At 39.5% G+C, this 19,759-nt stretch overlaps 1 protein-coding gene across 5 annotated transcripts; it reads right to left on the bottom strand.

The window, feature by feature from the left end:
• Positions 1 to 35: 35 nt before the first annotated feature.
• tango2 (transport and golgi organization 2 homolog (Drosophila)) lies at positions 36 to 19,600 on the bottom strand. Of its 5 annotated transcripts, XM_026187726.1 has the most exons (10): positions 19,311 to 19,395; positions 18,257 to 18,371; positions 17,629 to 17,751; positions 10,603 to 10,691; positions 8,780 to 8,899; positions 8,524 to 8,641; positions 2,666 to 2,733; positions 2,328 to 2,481; positions 1,323 to 1,427; positions 36 to 966 (listed from the first exon to the last, which is right to left on the bottom strand). In XM_026187726.1, exons 3-10 carry the CDS (start codon positions 17,682 to 17,684, stop codon positions 846 to 848), a joined length of 831 nt encoding a protein of 276 aa, XP_026043511.1. In that variant the 5' UTR covers positions 17,685 to 17,751; positions 18,257 to 18,371; positions 19,311 to 19,395; the 3' UTR covers positions 36 to 845. The 5 variants fall into 5 exon arrangements, with proteins under 5 accessions (XP_026043511.1, XP_026043508.1, XP_026043513.1 ...); XM_026187723.1 differs by lacking the exons at positions 18,257 to 18,371; positions 19,311 to 19,395 and adding an exon at positions 19,403 to 19,600; XM_026187728.1 differs by lacking the exons at positions 18,257 to 18,371; positions 19,311 to 19,395 and adding an exon at positions 19,403 to 19,600 and having other exon boundaries at positions 2,328 to 2,478.
• Positions 19,601 to 19,759: the final 159 nt, after the last annotated feature.

Below are 19,759 nucleotides of genomic sequence, written 5' to 3'. Positions count from 1 at the left end.
ATCCGTAATCATAATGCAACAATCAAAAAGAGAGGTGTTTGGATAAACTGTTATTTATTTTCAGGCTGTTTTTTCAAGATCCAGTGCATTTAACAGTGCATTGAAACATTTGATGCTGTGACGCAAAATTACCTAAACACCAATGAAAGGGTAATCAGAAACTTACAAAGTAGCCAGTAATCCTGGTGATGACTCGTGTGAACTTAAATCTTCTAGAAAAATATATGTGACCCTAGGACTTGTCATAGGATGCCAATTTAGCCTGCAGCCTGAAAATAGAGCATAAAATGTAAATCATGGATGGAAGGTTACATCGGACACCAAAAAGCATGTATTCATGCACCGCAGACGAGCTTTTCTACACTTCACCCAGACAAGCTGTATTTAAAACCACTAATGTCAGAACCAGTCATAACGTACTGCATGTAATGTGCCTAACACAGATCATCTCCTGTCTTTTGCCATGTGTGTGAAAGGGCCACAATGTCTAGCGTTCATGACAGAAAATGGCATCACACCAATCTTATATTCACCAAATTACATTCAAGCTATAATTTTTGAGAAGGTTCATGACATGTAGGTAAAATATTTTCCTCTACAAAACTCTAAATGTCCTTTGGCATCTTTGCTTTTTTTAAAAAATTAGCATACATCTTTAAATTAAATCAAAAGTAAGAAATATATGAAACTGATGTTAACGAGGCAGCTAGTGACTAGCTGAATAAAAAAAGTGCTGATGAGTCTTTGCGGTCACATGAGGCTCAGCTGAAGGAGATGGTGAGGAAAAGGTAACGGAAGGAGAGATGATGCAGAAAGGCACAGAGTAGGTTTCCTCCATTGTGTCTTCACTCCTGCAGTTTGAACTGGAAAGAACTGGTGCTCCATTTGGTTGTGTCACAGTCAAGCATGGTGCGCTCTGTGAAGATCACATTCCCTTCTGCATCTATCAGGATAATTGTATTGGTTCTGAATGGATAACAATACAGAGAAGAAAACAATTATAAATTTAATATCTAATAAGTATGACAGTGGTTATGAAAAGTCACTTTTCAGACACTGTTTGCCGCTGCCCTGCTAAATGATGTTTTGATAGCTTTGGAAAGGACTAACCCTCTGACCTTTTGGCTACAAGAGAGTGTCTGTACCCAATAATCCAGTGTTTCATTGCTGTGGAGGATTGATTACACTGGGGATTTTTTTTGTGTGCCAAGAGTTCACTGTTCTGTGATCTTGCTGTCTAGCACAGCAGTGTCAGTCACCACCAGTGAACACATAAGGAGGTGAGAGAGAAATGATATCTGGTGAGTGAGGAAGGCTCTGACCTTGTTCCATAATGAGGGGAGCGAACACACACGGCTGACAGAGCCTGGATCATGGACTTGCTATAACCATCACCCTGAGTCTCCTGAATTGGATCAGGTGTGTTCCTGTTAAAACAACAACAACAACAAAACAGATAACTTTAGAAAGCGTGTCGGGTTTTAATTGCACATGCATTAATACTTTTTTCATTATTTATTGCTCTTGAAGCAAATCCCATTTCTGAGCGATCCATAAAATCCACCAATACCCTTTAAGTGTATGGGTGTCTGCATGGAAACTTGGGTCAGATTATACCAAATGCAGTGATTCTAGCTGAGTGCTATTGGTGATCGCTCCCTGCAAGTCCCGTTCTAACCACCTTCCATGTGTGACCGATTAATGTGCTGGATCTCCTCACAGCGACCCTTATATCTGAATTTCATTTGAGGGTCTTCAAAGCTGTGCAAGATTATTAAAGTATATTAAACTAAATTAAAAACTAAAACTAGATATGGAAAATATTTTAGTTAACTAAAGCAATAAAAATTAATTTAGTGTCAAATTTGTCAACCACGCTGAGCGGGCTCTGGTACTGACAGGGATGTCTATTGGTCTATTAGACAACACCCTTCACCCTCTTCTTAAATTATGCTTCAATTGATTGCACCTGTTTATCTTATATATCAATCCATCCATCCCCTTCAGCTTATCCGTTTCAGGGTCACCGGGGGACTGGAGCCTATGTCAGGTTGACAGTCTGGCACAGAGCTCAAATGCACTGACATTCACATCTATGGGTAATCTATAGTCAATGAGTAAAAGTGAATGATTCAATTCACTTTTACTCTGATAGTGCAAAATAACAACAACAGTCGCTTCTGTTGTTGGGGTGGGGTGGCTGTAGCTCAGGACATAGAGCAGGTCATGAGCAGAGTATCAGGCTTTTTCAGTGGCATCTCCTACATTCACACAATTTAAAATGCACTGCAGCTGAATGAGATTTAAGTGGGTGTTTGTGAACTTACAGCTCCTCATTATTAAGGACACTGAGCAGCTCTTGCACCAGCCCATCACAAGAGAGCGTCTGGTCGCTGACGACGCTGGTGAAGTGTTGCTTGCCTTTCAGCAGTTTCTTCCATGGAGTATCCAGCAGCGAGTTGCTCAAGCCGTAGATTCCTGCTGAGGGGGAACAAGATAAATACAGACAAATTTAAACATTAGCAAGCTCTGCTAGCGTCTTTCTGGTGTGTTCTTCAATCTGAGAGCAATTTCACTGCGGAAATGTCAGACTGACATGAGCCAGCCATAGGCCAGGAGGAAAGGTATGAAAGGTTTCTACAGCAACCATACTAAAAACACAGACCTGGATTTAGATGGATGGGTTCAGGGCTGCCTCTGTTTCCATAGTAACACACAATGTCTTGTTTAGCTCTAGAGAGGACACAGTAAGATGGGAAATTAGACATTTTATGATAATCAAACGTGTTTATGTCTAATTATGACTGTTGTGTCAGGAGTCAGAAGACTTTGAGGCTATTGAAATAAAGCGAAATAGAGCAAAGAGAAAGTTCAAAGGGGCATTCCTCAGGGAAACATGGAAAATGAGCGCTGAGGGTGAAAGAGAATAACAAACTGCACCATATAGCATTTTTTAATGATGCATTTTCTTTGCAGCCCTGGAAAATAGGAATTAAGAAGCCTGTGTTATTGCTGGACGCAATTCAAATGGGAAAGTTAAAATACTATACCACACTAGAACAATTTTGATGTTATCCACAAAGGACAACTGGGTGAAATTAAGGTCTCAAAGTAAAAATTAGTGCTGCAAATACCCTTGACTACCACAAAAGCCATTTAGTTACGGTGTTAGATCTCCTTGCAAAGTCCTCAGTTAGAGGGAATTTATTCAGTCTGCAAAAAATCTATCCGACATCAAGGGCATCTGTCACAGCCTTGGTACAGGAGAGTGAATAATAAATTATGATCGAAGCCTTTGAACCAGTAGTGGAATTCGTTTTTTTGATGTCAGTTTTATGACAGCAATACCAGTGGCATCAGTCAATCTCAAATGTGGTGCAACACTGTTTCAACATCTGACTTGGAAAGTTTCCCAGTTGAGAGCTGGCAAGACAAGGGCACAATATGCTGCTGGGCTTTTACTCTGCAAATACATTTACTAAATAGTTTTAAAAGCCAAAGTACATATTAGACAGCCTTTGGTCTGACCTGTTAGCACCACAAGCTGAGAATATTTGCCATTATTAACAAAGATTTCATGTCACGTTGAGAAAAACAAGTCTATTAATGAATTAGTAAATTGAAAGAACATTATTTTGTAACGGCTTTGATAATCAAATGAGCCTGCTTGGTTTTTCAACAAAAAAACAACAACAAATATTTCAACTGACTACATTTTTCTCAACTTCACTTGCCTGAAAGAAACTATTTCTGATCATTTACAGAATAACCAATTAAAACAGGTCAGTTAAACAATGCTGAAAAATCTCTTAGTTGTAGGTGGTTAGTTATATTTTGCTCTACAGGAACATGAACAATATAATTCACACCCTCATTTCCTCTCTTCATGGACTGCCCAAGATGTTGAGCATTTCCTTCAGATTTAGCACCATGTTGATCTGATTTACATAATCATCCCCTACATCTGGGGTTCTCAGACTGTGGGTTTGTCTCCACTAGTGGGGCTTAGAGCCTGTGCAGGTGGAATGTGGACAACCAGGAGTCCAGCTAAGTCAAATGAATATGACGTCCCAAGGGAAAATAAACAGAAGCTTGCCAATGCTATCAGCCTGACATTTAGGTAATAATTGATTTTAAAAACAAAAACATGCTTGTCGGACATGCCAGCCTCAGTGGAACAGAAGATCCATCAGAACAGGCTTGGTTTTCCAATCTTCAAATGTCCATTTTTGATGGGGCTGTGTGCCTGCAAAATCAGATCTTTTTTTTTTAGGCTTTTCAGTTAGCTCAAACAAGTCTGAAAGGAGTAAGGACTCAAAGCTGACTGCTTCAAAAAAGGTGTAAATACTGCGCTTATGTTCCTCCTACATATGAACTGAAATTTTAGTTTATGGTGTTAATTTTCTTATTAAAGTCGATAAAAATGATAAATTCCCCAATAACTTAGTTTGACATGATGATGTGGTGAAAAGCATTGTCTTAAGTCAGGCTGGGTACACAAACATAATGGTGTAAGACAGGGGTGGGTAGCTCCAGGCCTTGAGGGTCGGTGTCCTGCAGGTTTTAGATATCACCTGGGTCAACACACCCGAATTAAATGATTAGTTCATTACCAGGCCTTTGGAGAACTACAAGACATGCTGAGGAGGTAATTTAGCCATTTGAATCAGCTGTGTTGGATCAAGGACACATCTAAAACCTGCAGGACACCGGCCCTCGAGGCCTGGAGTTGCCGACCCCATCCGAATGCTCATCGAGGCGATCGTTGGCTCAAGAGTTGGGAGTTCGCCTTGCAATCGGAAGGTTGCCGGTTCGAGCCCCGGCTCGGACAGTCTCAGTCGTTGTGTCCTTGGGCAAGACACTTCACCTACTGGTGTGGGCCAGAAGGGCCAATGGCATGATATGGCAGCCTCGCTTCTGTCAGTCTGCCCCAGGGCAGCTGTGGCTACAACTGTAGCTTGCCTCCACCAGTGTGTGAATGGGTGGATGGTGTGTAAAGGTGATGAGGGAACAGCAGGAGGTCGGGACCATCGGGCAAAGCGAGAACAAAGAGGGAAGAGTCAAAAACAGGCTTTTTCAGATCTCAGTCAGAGAGTTAATCAGTATGCTAGCTGAGAAGTATTCTAATGAAGAGTCCTCTATATTGAGGCTGCAGAGCATCACCAGCTGTAGTGTAGTTGGGTGAGATGGTTGAGTGAGCTTTCAAGAAATTCAGGTAATTTTTGAGGGAAAAAAATAATCATAGCAGACAGAAACTTTGGGATTTATCAGCAAATCATTGAATAGGACGTGTTCCTACATCTCGCCTAGTCACCATCAGTGATTCCAACTTTGGCTTTGGCAATATGTTTCTGTAAAAATGCAAGGAACTATTTCTAGTCAGTCTGATGGCACCATGTTGATTGAAAAGAGATACATGACAGATGTAGTTCTTAGTAAAACATTCATATACTGTATGGAAACATGGAACTTCAAATATTTATATTATACCAGTGATGTATTGTAATTCAGACCTCCCATCTGATAGAAAAAGGCTGTGCATACAACCATGCAAACAATCAGAGAGCAAAAATTAACATCATTTAAATTTGTATGGCAATTTTTAGACATCTGGAGTGAATCATGCAGTGCTATTTATTGTAATCCACTCAGGAGAATCTCATCTTCTGTTCTTCTAAAACAGAATATGATTTCCCAAGAGGCGATGTTACAAGCACTTTGGAGAGAAGAAAAACAAATCCTCACAGTACAGTTTCTTTAAAATGTTGAGAGTTCATCCGCCCCTGATACTGTGGAATGTGCGTATCTGCTGCCCCGCTGTGTTTCTTTTTGAGCCCGAACAAGTTTCTGCCAAGAATTACAACACAGGGTTTGAGGCAATAAGATCGAACCACTTTCTAAAGTTGTTTTTTTTTTTTTTTTTTTAAACAGCCAAACTGAAAGTGCATATTAGGGAGGCATTTCTTTGCGGGCAAACATCAGAGCACATATTTAATAAAATGGATAATCTCTGGGCATTGACTTTAAAGCAAGAGCGACTTAAAGTGGGATCAAAAACCAGAGCTATAGACAAGTCAGATGAAGTGTTGGATATGGAGCCTCGAGAGCATCAAGCTGAGAATATCTGAGTCAGATCAAAATTTAAATATATATGGCATTAGCTTCACGACTGTGAGGCCCAGTAGACATTTCTTTAAATACAAGGCTGCCACAGACCAAATTATTCATGCACAATCCAATCCAACATGATTAAAGAATATTCCTGGTGAGACTTCTCCATTAATAAGCAGCAATAAATAAATTATCAAATAGTTTGTATGTTAAGTGTACAGTTTTGCTCTCATGTATCTGTAAAGAGTGATGAGACTTACACAAAGAAGGTGGCACATCTTGACCCCACTGCCACCAGTCGCCACATCGTAAATCACGCCTGTGCTTACAGATGAAACCAAAAGCCTCTAATTGTCATGTAAAGCTACTGTCAATCCACCAGCAGTTATTGATTCGGAAAGAAACCAAATGCCTTATTTCCTCAGGGCAGCTGGGCACATTGCAGTGGATAACAAACAGGCTGGTAATGATGGTGCTTACTAAAAAAAGATTGTGCATATGTAACTGCTGCCCCTGGTTTTAACAGGGACATCTGCATATTCTGAGCTGATCAAAAATAGCAGCTAAGCCACCTAGATAATGTCATACGGTTGCCCCTAGGTTAAAAAAAGAAAAAGGAAAAAAAGCTTTCAAAGGCTCAGATGATACCGACACTTCTGAAAATAAAGCTCCAAGTAGCTGACTTTTTGTGCAGGTATACACAAGTATATACACAGACCTTTAAGAATACATGTTTGTTTGGAATCTCACATGTGCGTATTTCACTCGGTTCAGTGGTATGCTGAACTCTTGTGGCTTTCTTCACAGTTTGAGGTGCAAAGTCTGCTGAGATTGGGAAATCTAGTCTCTCAGATGCAAAATACTTTAAAAAAATGATGTGAAAATTATTAGCGTGAGAAGCAAAAAAGGTCTAGCTAACTATATTTAAAGTGAACCAGAGTTGCAGTATACCTTAAAGCTCAGCAGCCAAACAGCACGATAGGAGTCCCACAGTAACTCATATGATGCTTTCACAGAATGTAGCCTAATATATTGATGGTACTGAGACACAGTGAATCTCAGTATAGTGCAAACAATCTAAAATACATCACTTTGTGCATTGTCGTGCCAATGTGTGCTACTATTATTATGCCATTTTAAAAATGAATACACCACGATCACAAATGTAGGAGTGACATTGGTTTCTGCATGTGGTAAATATATATTGATCAAAAACGTTGATATTTGGCAGAACTGTATTCATAATTCATATAAAATATTGCCCTATAAATAAGCTTAGCTTTGAATGAGCCACTACATTACAGAGATATGTTTAAGTCTTTCAGTTGTATTGCTGAAACTTGCAATACCAAAGCCACAGAAGATGTTTCCAACCTACAATACTGTTTCAAAAAGTAGCACCTTATCCATTATATTGGAGTTGGTAGAAATTATTAGGTGGCAAAGAAAATAATATGAAAAACAAAATATTTCTCTATCCTGAAAGCTCTTTTGGGGATAACAAACTACTTCAGGCTATGTTAAGAGGAGGAAAAGTCCACTTTTTCTTCTCCAACAGAGATACAACTTTTAACCTCTGAACTCTCCTTTCCCCCGCTTTCCTTTGGGCAGGTGCAGTCATAATGTTATCAGCAGGAGAGCTGGCTGTACTCCCGTCAGGAGCGGTTTCTCTACCATCAGCAGCACAGCATCAAGCGTCAACACTTTATAGCAAACTTTTTATGTTACACATTTTTGTAATTTCAGGTAATATTGCCTTTACATCAGCTACACTATGCTCCAGCTCCCTAACAACAGTATGGCTTCACTATATTGCAGCTCTCTACATGGGCCGACAACCTGACAGCTATCCGAGTGTGCACTGAGCCCATTTTCTTTCTTTTCTATGCTTATCATCAAATTCAGTCAAGTCAGGCTTGTGAAGCACATGGGAGGGGAAAAAGCCTTCGTTATTTTTTATGCTGTCTAGAGTTTCTTTGTTTATAGCCCTGAAATATGAACAGGTGTTCCTTTGGAATTTTAATGCTGGCTCGTTCGCAGCTCAGTGTCTTTTCAGTTCTGCCTGGCTGGCACTCCAAAGATGAAGATGTTGCTTTTGTGGTTTTCTTTCCGTGGTAAGGCCAAAATTCAGAGGAACAAAGTTAAAGCCCAGTAAAAAAAAAAAAAAAAAAAAAAAAAAGAGACTCCTTTACTGTTTAGATTGTGAGAAGACACACATTATACAGCCTAGTGTGGCTATTTTGCATATTTCTTCTCACTCTGGAAAATATTTCATCTTATGAAATGCAACAGTGGATAGCGTCTGTTTTTAAATGTTAGTGTAAACATCCACATGATGGATATACTTATTTGAATCAGCTTTATCAGTGCATAGAAAATATGCAGATGGATTTCACAACACGTTTTACTCACTTGAACTCAGCTGTGATGAGGTTAAACCCATTGTACAGGTGGCCTTCTGACGACACCTTCTTCAGGTAGGAGTAGCTGTCCTGATCCTTGTCCATTAAATAGTGAGACACTAGAAATCCTGCAAATTAGCAAACGTAATAAGAAATGTATGTAATGTATGTGTACTACTTATTCCTTAGAATCAGTTATATTATCACATGGATTCTAGACACTGAGGCTGTAAAGGGGCACTTGGGACATTTTCATGGCTGATTACCTCGTCCTTGTGCATCAGGGTTAGGACGTCCCTCCATGTAGTTGGTGATGGCAGCCAGCTTGCCCCTCTTGCTGATCCCCAGCCATGACCCCCCTTCCTTCCCTAGCTCCAAGTCCAGGCCTGATAAACACAGAGTTACAATGTATTTTTAAAAAGAGAGGGGCATCAGACCTCACATGAAAAGAGTATGACTCGATTTTAACGGATAATAACAGAGATTCTTCAGTATACCCTGCTTCTTTTGCATGCCAGTTTTCCTTAACAAGAACAAATGATGGGTAACGAATGATTAACTCAAGAAAGAACTAGGTCATTTGTCACTAATCATATGGCAAACAGACTTTTTAATTATTCACTGCAGCTAAGTGCTAGTTTGAGAAAAAACACATAAATTCATGCAATATGCAAAAGATGTGAAAGGGAAAGAATTCAACAGTTAGAAAAATGTTAATAAATAATAAAAAGAGAAAAAAGAATAAATAATTAGTAATGGAAATTTGAAGTTTCTCTGATATTAGTAGCAAATATATATTACATATTATTTTTGAAATGGTCTTATTATGCTTTTACCTATTTGACATCATGCTGTTTGCACAAATGTTAAAAATGTGGATATTAAAAGTAGACAAAGTTTCAAAACGTCAGTGTGTGTGTGTGGTCATAGTTCTATATGCAGTGGATATCCCAAATATGACCATTTTAGGCACACAGCTCTGGCTGTGAACACAGGAGCCCCGCCCCCCAACTGTGCAAAACCTTCTGTTTGGAAGAAACTGCCAATCAAAAGAAATTAGGTTTGAAGGGAGAGCAGTCTCAAAGGGAGAGCGGCTTAAATAGCTTGTTTCATATAGTAGATAGACTGAGTGGCAGTAAGAAATCTAGTCCACATTAAGATGCACAAATAGAAAATATTTTTTTCTGTGTCACTGACATCACAATCAGAGGAAGTATAAAACTTATATAACCTTCAAGATGTTGTCCAATTGGAATGAAATCTCATAAGAGTGATGGCAGGAATTATTTTAGTCCATCAGTAAATGAATGTTTTCTTTCTACATCCCTCTCCTCCAGTTGACACAAAGAATGTCAGGCCCTGCAAATTTGCAGCACTTCCTGGTGATCAATAAAGACAGGTCCACTTATACAGTCAGTGACCTCGAGAGCCAAATGGTCTAATTCCTCTGAGGGTGGATGGAAAGCTAGCTAAATTCCACTGGGACCAATAGCTTACTTCCCTTCTCGCCATGCTACGTCTCCTTCAGGGCCCTACTGCTACCCACCCACCACACTCACGCCCCGTTCATCCCCCAGCCCTGCAGATAAGACAGAGCCATTTATTCCTGTCACATTGCATAAAAACAGCCATCAATTAAGAACCCACTAGTCGAGTTCTGACCCCTCTATTACAAAGGGGAGAGGAGACTGGCGAACAACGAGGATATGGCACCATTTCTTCCCTCAGCAGAAAAACAGAAGACTGATTTTTTCTGATTAGCCATAATGTGTATTGAACATCAGTCAATTAAATGTAGTTTGCTGTGGGTGGGGATGTTCTGCGATGGATTTTTGAGGTGAAGGAAAGGGATTTTTCCTTGATTAATGAAAGCTCTTTATTCTTACAGGTAAAGTTTGTTAAGCAGTACTAAAAAGCCAACCAACCTTGCATATATTAATCAAAATAAGCAATTAAATTCTAACAGACACGTTTACACAAAACATACAAGAAAGTTTTTCACTAATTTGTGTTAGCTTTAGCTTTAGAAATTACTGCTGTTTAGTGAAAAGCTTGACTGGTGGTCTCAAGTGTATATGTACAGGCTTACCACTGAGGATCTCATTGCTGGCCCCCCAGAAGTCTGCAGCTTTGGATGGCCTGTTGTAGAACTCATCTCTGTTTGCAGCCAAAATTAGCCTGAGAACATAACAGGTTAAAACTTGTAAAGGGGGCTCAGCCCCCAATCATAATGCCATGCATACAATGCCTTTACAATACAATTACAACATTGCATTACAACGTTAAAAAGCAATTCATTTAGTTGGATGACCTGTTGTAGTGCCTAAGAACCACCCTGCCACTCCATACACCTGGACAAGATGCAAACTAGAAATAGAGCTGTTTTCTCACCTAACCTCATTACCTGCCTATTTGCTCACCTGGTTCTTCGTGCTCCTATACAGTCTCTCTATCATCTCTCTGTCCAACCTCCTGGACTGACAATCGCACACAAATGCATGGTATTCAACATAACATAACATAACATAACATAACATAACATTATCCTAAGGGCTGGGAATCCACATTTGATATCAATATATATCAATATATGCTTATTTATGTGAAATCATCATCAGTGAATGTAGGCAAACCAATCGACACTGGCTTTGTATATCTTTTGTTGACTCTAATCACATGTCCACTACACTTTTTGCTCACTTTTTGATCTTTCTTCTTGCTGTTTTCATCCAGCTTTCTCCCTCTCTCGCCTATGGGACATTTATTTAAAAAAAAAGAAAAGAAAAAAAAAAGAATATTTCTATCATATGGTGAGTCTAATTCATTTGATCTTAACATGAAGGTAAGAACATATGCTACTATTATCCACTAGAGACTTATATAATTACAGTACATATATACATACAGCATCTGTAATGATGAAAACAGTAAGCGTTTGTGGTTTATGGCCAGAAGGTCAGTGTAAAAAATAAGCTCCCAGACTGTTACAGTGCAACTTTCACATTTTCAGTATAATAAAGTCCTCAGATACAACCAGAAGCACTCACGTTAAGCATCTCATTTTCTAAATTGATTGAGCAGGAGCCAGAGGAGAGAATATAAAGGGTCAAGGCTGCAAAGAGAAGGTGTTTCTTTGAAGATGACCAAAGTAAAGAGGATCAAAAGGAATGTAACTGAAAAAAGCAAAAGGCAATAGAGTCAGGAGCTCAAGTTTGGAGAATTTATCCATATACAGCAGGCTTTTGGATATGATTGAGTCCCTCCATATAAAACAGGTTTATTTAATGAAGACGTGCAAAAATGAATTGTAACCTTCTTGCAGTGGTTGGATTTGAGTCACAGGGGTCTCATCCTGGAATGAGGCCCAGGATAGGAAAAGCAAGCCCAAAGAAACTCCATAGGTCCGTCCTCCTGTGGGCCCATCAACCACAGGAGGAGACATAGGATTTTAGTGTCTTGTGTGGATTGGACACTGGTCTCTGGTTACATTGATGGCCCTGCAACCTGAACTCGTATAAGCAGTAGTAAATGGATGGATTGATGGACGGATGAACAGTTACAGATCCCTGTAGTACGTGGGATGGGGTTGAAGTATGGTGTTTCATTACTATTTCCCAACTAGAGCAGCTAGTCATGTGAAATTTTGCAAGAAAATCAATTTTACACCAGCTCCAAGTTTCACAATCTGAAGCCAAATTCTTGAGCAACAAGCAACAAATTCCCATCCACTCTTATGTATTTTGAGACCATGTAACTCGTGGGAGGAAATCACTGATGTTTTTTATGAAATGACTCCAATGCCTTTGGCTTTGTGGTTTTATTCATTTTTAGAAACAACTGAAAACACTTTGAATCTTAAAAAACAAACAAAGAAACTAGAATACAATACATATTATTGTATTGTAAATATTTAGAATGAAGAGCTCAAAGATTCTGAACATTTGAAATAGACCAGGTTGAATTTTGGAGAAATATGCATGAGCATCTCTAAGTACTGACACAGCCACATAAATGAGAGTTTATGACTATTAAACTCTGTAACTATCAAATAGCTTGAATCAAGTGTTGGATAACCCCACTGCTGTTAGGAGCTACCTAAAGCGGAGAAAAAGCAGGCTATTAAGGGGTTAAAACAATTTGAAATAGTATTTTACAAGTAAATCATCTTATCTCAATCTCATTTTGCAAAGCTGGCTGTGTCTGCCACATGCACGTAACCTCTGCAGGTGTTTTATTCCATTTTAAATTTGTTTTTTATTGTCGAAGCAAGGCTACGAGACAAACATTTACTGCTGCAAACAAGAGCGAATAGCCTGAACAAGAGTGTGATCTGATTTCCAATAAATCCCCTTCAATGGGACTCTTAAGTCTGACACAGACTGTCTGTCAGTTAAGCGCTGCACTAAACTTTGACCTACAGTTTATTATTATTCGGAGTGAATCAGATTGTAATGACGCCATTATGCTCACAACCATTAACAGCAAAACACTGTATTGTGACCTGTATCTAATGCAACACCTGTTCTAACATGTGCCTTTATTCACGGGTCCCTTTTTGTCATTTTTGTAGTGGGCTAGTATGTCCTCACTTAGCAGTTAAGACCCAACAATCACACAGCTTCACACAGCCCATCTTTCCTACTCAGATATTATGAAAAACAGTAAACATTGACTCTGTTCCTTGATGAAAAAGGTAACCTCTCTATTTCATGCAATTTGCGTAATAAAATAATCTGCACTATAGCAGCAAATTAATAACATAAACAAATAAAAAGCATCTGTCTTATTTTTAAGTACATATGGGGAGTGGCTTCGTATTGTGAAAAGATGCATTGAAAATACAGATAAAGCATTTCAATACATCTTAATGCCAAACTATGTAGAATTATCTATGGCACAGAATATTATTAAAATGATTCAAAAAATCTCTGGAGAAATCTCTGTATACAGCAGCAGGGCTTTGCTGTGAAAGAGCTTGCCTATCTGTAGTCACCTATCAAAAACTTTTGGGGCAGTATGAAATGAAATATAAAAAAATGTTATGTTTTTACAAGCAATTTTTCACTCAGATGTCTAGCCTGCTTATAGAAATCGTTTAATAGCATCTCCACGGTTAGAAAACCTGTAACTAAGTACTACTCTATTGTTTCATATGATTGAAGAGGGTAAGTAATAGGAGGTGCTGCTAACTACACCACTCCAATTGTCTAACTGTTCTTCAGAAACTGTGAGCGCCTCTATAAATGTGGACGTTTTAACTGTTTGTTGGTCTGGAGCATTCAGATATGTGTTAATACAATGCCGCAATGTTACCAAGAGTTGGGGAGCTGCAAAGTCACCCCAACGTCAGACGATGCAATGCTTAAAGAAACTGCAGAAAACCCAAGTGCTACCACTCAGAGTATGGGTGTCTGAAAAGGTTTCCAGGAGAAAGCCTCTTCCTCCTAAATCCCAAGGCTTCTGAAACAATGTCCTTCAGATAAACAAGACTACAGTGTAGATGTCTGGCCATTGTCACCTTTAAAAAACAAACCAAAAAACCCCTCCATCTAACATCCAACAAGACAATGATCTCAAGCACAGCAGCAAATCTTCAACAGAATGGCTGAAAAAGAAAAGAATCAATGTGCTGAAATGGTCCAGACCTGTATGTAGCAGGTCCTTAAGAGAGTTGTGCATAAGCGAATGCCCACAAATCTCAAAGAACTAAAGCAATATTGTAAAGAAAAGTTGGCCACAATTCCTTCACAATGATGTGAGAGACTGATAAAAGTCATACAGAAAACTATGACTTTAAGTTATAGCTGCTAAAGGTGGTTCTACAAGCTACTGAATCACCAGGTGCATTTAGACTGAGTTCCATGACAACATTTCTTCTTCATGACTGTATATATATGTGCCCCCCAAACATGCACAATTTAAATCTCAGTGTGTGGTGGGAGCAAGGGGGATGGGGCTGTTAGTCTGAGTATGTTTGCTTGATAATATAATCCTTTTTATATCGAGTTGCTTGGATATATATTTGTATGTCATATTTACTATTGCATCTGCCTCCCCAGGGACAGCAGATGGAAATGAGCTAGTAGCTAAATCTGTTATAAAGCATCACTCCTCCTAAGAGATGAATGCTTTTGTTCATGGTCTCTGACAGTCAAATAAATAAATAAATAACTAAACTAAATTAAGGACAGATGTAAACATTCCCTGTCCCAACTTTTTTGGAAAGTATTGCTTGTTGCTGGCACTGACTTTAAAAAAATGCCATACATTAAAAAAAGGTTTGGTTTTATTTAGTTTTTGTGCCATTTCCAATAAATATAGGGTTTAAACTGCTTGTAAACCACTGCATTTCATTCAATATTTTTAAATATTTCAAGCAATTTTATAACTTCATCTTTAGATGTATTGAGGTAAAGACTGCTGTCATATGATTACAAATCATTAAAAGCCACAGAGGTCAGTGAAATGCATCAGAACCTGCAAATGTATGTTTTATTCCTAAGCTTCTAATGGTCTTCCTATTATTCCTTCAACATAGGAGCTTGCATCTTGTTAAAAGCAAACAAATAAGGCCAAATGACATAACAGGGGTCGACCTCTGTGTATCAAAGGCTAATGACAGCCCGTTCCCATGGTGCTTTATGAGCCACCACTGCTCCTGAAAACAAAGCTAACACTAATGATGCTACACAGGAAGAGAGCATCTGCTTTTGCATCCTGAGGGGCAAATCCCATGCAAGTTGCTCGGATCACAGCGTGAGTCAGCCAGCTGGATCATGTAGGAGGCACAGTGGTAAGGAAAGAGCTATCAAAGCTCATTGACACTCAACTTTGATTTCTTTCTATTCAACTAACACAGTGACTTATGTATCCAAACACATGTGGCTCCCATGGGATAATTTCCTGAGCCTTTGATAAATTTACACCAAGGCATGTTAATGTTAACCTCATGGTGGGTCTAGAAAGATAAAGGAATCACCAAAGTCACTAGACTTTCATTATCATCCTCTGGAGATAACGAAAGTCACCAAAAGCATGGACATCTTCAATTGTTGTCGAGACATTTAAGGTTGTGTCAGAGTGATGACCTAACAGGCATGCTGCCATCGTATATAGTGACCTTATCCCAAGAGGATCAATTATTTTATTTGCTGTTCAGTTACAGTGTCAACATGCTTACATCATGAATACATGCTTAGGGGTGGCTCCAGCTCAGGAGGTGGGACAGGTAATTTACTGATCAGAGGGTTGGTGGTTTTCTAAGCACTTAGAAATAGAAGAAAGTGCTTATATGAATGTGGGGTGAATGAGACATGTTGTATTCTTCTTTTAGTGCTCAAATAGAGTACAGAAGTGCTATATAAGAACCAATCTATTTATCATATACTATAATTTACTTGCAAAGAGCCATGAGCAACATGAGATAAAGAACTATTACAAAAAGCTCTATGAAGGGCTGCCATTATGCTGTTTGTTTAGTACATCAGCATCATCTTTTGGTTAAAGGGATTGTAAGTGGCACTTTTATATTATGTTTAAATGACTAACCAGGTCAGCCACTAATCAGAAGGTCGGTGGTTCGATCCCAGGCTGCCTCCTGGCTGCATGCCAAATATCCTTGGGCAAGATACTAACCCCGTGTTTGCCTACTGGTGGTGGTCAGAGGGCCCAGTGGCGCCAGTGTCCGGCAGCCTCGCCTCTGTCAGTGTGCCCCAGGGCAGCTGTGGCTACAATGTAGCTTGCCATCGCCAGTGTGTGAATGTGTGTGTGAATGGGTGAATGACTGAATGTAGTGTGAAGCGCTTTGGGGTCCTTAGGGACTAGAAAAGCGCTATACAAATGCAGGCCATTTACCATTTACCATTTAATGAGAAGTGATACAATATATCCAGGTCAAAATCATACTGCAATGCTATTTGGTGGACTGCTGCAGTGCTTTTGTTCTGAGCAGCTGGTGAAGAAAAACACAGTGGAGACTAGAAATTGCATTTCTGAATACAGAGATCTCAGCATGAGGGTAATCAGCGAGTCATTTGTGTGGAATATTAACCCATTTAACTCCCGCAGATCCATTCCTGTCATTTTGTGCTGTGAGCGCTATAATAATTGCACTTAATGAAACTTTAATTCTGCCTTCAATCCAATTTTATCTTAGCATGCTGCATATTCCTTTTGATTTACACATTCGCCTGAGAAAAAGAAACTGCTTCTGCAGCCAGTACAGTCTATAAATAGCAGACATGATGCTGCATTAGGACACAGTGCGTTTCACCTTTCCCCAGGTTCAGGTCTGAGTCAGTACTCATAACACACCTCTGCTGTGATCTCCTTAGGTGAGGTCAGACTCCCAGAGGGAAGGACAAAGATGGACAATGGCCTGGCAGAGAGCTTGCTCTCAAGCTCTGGGGGATTATAATAAGCTGGGGCTCCACATACCATCAGGCTGTAACTCACACTGACTGCTTGTACTACACCGATCTGTGCTGTTCACTAAAAGAAGTTAGCATTTACTGCTGGGTAGGGCACACGGAGGTTGCACAAAGAGTCAGTGCTTTCATAAAATTGGTAGAGAGGCTGTTTCTAACTTTCCTAGCTGCAGGGAGTATCCGGCTTTGTGAGGGAATCACAGCAAAGATGTGAAAAAACATTGCAAGAGTTTGGTAGCTGCATGTTAACTATGAATTTTGAGAAATATGCTCTAAGTAAAATATTAAAACTGGCCCAAACAGTTGCATAATAAATCTGCATGAGAACATAAATGTTCTATAGAGTTTTTATCACCTCGCCCCCTAAAACATAGCGCACAGAGATGGCAATAACATTAACATAACCACAATGTTTCTCCACTTGCTGCTACACACTTGATTTACGAGGTTAGGAGAGTAATATTGCACTTAGAGTCTCTGCTGGAGTGTCCTTAGGCAAGATACTAAAATCTCTGCTCAGAGTGTGCAGTTCTGTGGCTGACAATGCCTCGAGAGGGTTTGCTGATACCTGTTTTTTGTGCTTACCTTGTTTTTGCTTTATTACCTACAGTCATATGAGACAGCTCTATTGTTTATCAAGAACTTGCTTCGAGTCCTTGTATATTTAATGCATGACTTAACTGCCTTACCTGTAGGCATTTTTGGATGCAGGCCGGGGGTCAAACTTGAAGAAAATTATACACATGGATGTGCTGGGGATTGATGGCAGGGCTTTCACTTGGTTCACATCTGCCTCTAAATCTCAGCCATACCTGACAAAGAAAAGAATATAGGAGTTATTCTGAATACCCTTTAAAGAAAACAAACAATCTAATTCCCACACCTTGTGATATCACAGCAAAAACAAAAACGACTAATGAAAGAAAAAAAAACCTCCTTGTGTACTTTAACTCCTATTTCTCTTGATTTCCCTTGAAGTGTTTCAAAATCTTGACTGATAAATTGTGGTAAATTTAATTAACCAGACTAGATTTGGAAAGGCACCTGCCTATATAAAGTCTCATGCCTGATGATGCACGTCAAAGCAAAAACCAGGGTAAGTCAGAATTCCTGCAGTGATCAGAAACAGTGCAGCATTGCAAAGCATGCTAAGCATTTTGCTGCAGGGAAAATTCCAAAGAACAGAATGGCCTTTATATTTCTTAAATGAAAGCAGTTTGGAATAAACAGGACTCTTGAAACTTTTGAACTAGCAGGCCATCCAATCAACCAAAAGAGCAGGGACTTTAGTAGAAGTGACCCAGTGGTCGTTCTTACTGAAATTCTGTGTGGAGATGAGAGAACCTTCAGAAGGACGCTCATCACTGCAGTACTCCAATGATATCGGGTTTATGGCCCAGATGGCAGGCAGAAGGAGGTTCCTCATATCAGACTATGAGAAAAAAGATTTCTAACCTGAGCAAACCAAGTCCTCTCATCGCCTGAAAGCGACAAGAGTGAGTGACCAGAAAATAGACAATATAGACTACTGCAGTTGGCAAAGACGTTCAACCTGCCAAGGGGATCCCCACCCAGACTCATGATTTATTCCACCGACAGTTTGTAAATTAAATACAAACATCTATGTATAAGCCTGGAAATATATCCCAGGTGACACACCTCTAATAAAACAAGGTTAATGTGATATTCACGTTTTCTTAATTAACATATTTTCTACGTTTTTATTTCGTCATTTTGAGGCGAATAAAGTTCTGAAAACTTTATGAATACATTGTTTCCAGACTTAGAACACAGCACCCAAAAGTTTTTTTTTCTGTCTGCGTTCACTCAGCACCTAGTTTATATGTGGAAGAAAAACGGTTTCCCTTTATAGAACAAGCTAATCACATTTTATTACAGTCTTTGCAGTATATTGTGTGGTCATGTCCTGCACCACATTCAGAAGGACTGGGATACAAGTCATTCAGCTACAGTATCCTAACTGTAATGAGTGCAAAGGTAGCAATTGAGTAGAGTCGTAAACTTAGCCATATGTCACAATGGCATTTAATGACTCGCTAGTCCGACCCCAATAATCAGCTGGTATTATGAAGCTAGAGGGTTGTGACAACTTGTCACAGTTGACATCAACTACACATTTTGAATGATACGAGGACACGAGCGACTAGCATTGTCGCAGGACATTAATATTTGATAGACAGCAACGAACTAGCTGAGTAGCATATCCACAGACAAAATATTAGTCGAGTAATATGGTTAGTTGAACGATTAGTTCCAGGATAACTTCACCTACACATAACTAGCTAACGTTAGCTTAGTAATAGTTAACAGTATAACGAGGACACCGACCCAGCAAACTTTAGCTACCTACCCAAACTTAGCTGTGTGCGAAACAATATACTACAAATGATATCTGGCTTATCGGTTTTCTACACTGCTGTTGTGTCGCCTAGTTGTACTCACCACCCCTCAACACTCGGTGTTGACAGCTAAAAGGAAGTACTCACAAAGAGTGACCTCGATTTGAGTCTTCAGTCGTTTCATAAGGCTAAAAATCCGACGTGACCGGTTATTATCTGTGACGTGACCTTAACCCCGCCCGCCTCTGCATTTACATACATAAAACAAGCGCATATGCTCAGTATTCCAGTATGATTGGTCATTTTACAAAACACGAACAGCCAAGCTCGCAGTAAACGGAAGCAATGAGGTTTCCGGTTTAGTTAACATTATTTTCAAAATAAAAGCATTAGTGTCAGAAGTGTGTTTTTATGTTACAATTCTTTAAGGAAAAACGGCTTGGCAAACAGGGTTTATTTT

Source organism: Astatotilapia calliptera, chromosome 12, assembly GCF_900246225.1.
Source record: "Astatotilapia calliptera chromosome 12, fAstCal1.2, whole genome shotgun sequence".
Classification (NCBI taxonomy): domain Eukaryota; kingdom Metazoa; phylum Chordata; class Actinopteri; order Cichliformes; family Cichlidae; genus Astatotilapia; species Astatotilapia calliptera.
Note: the sequence above shows the minus strand (reverse complement) of the source record. Positions and strands in the feature narration are given on the sequence as shown.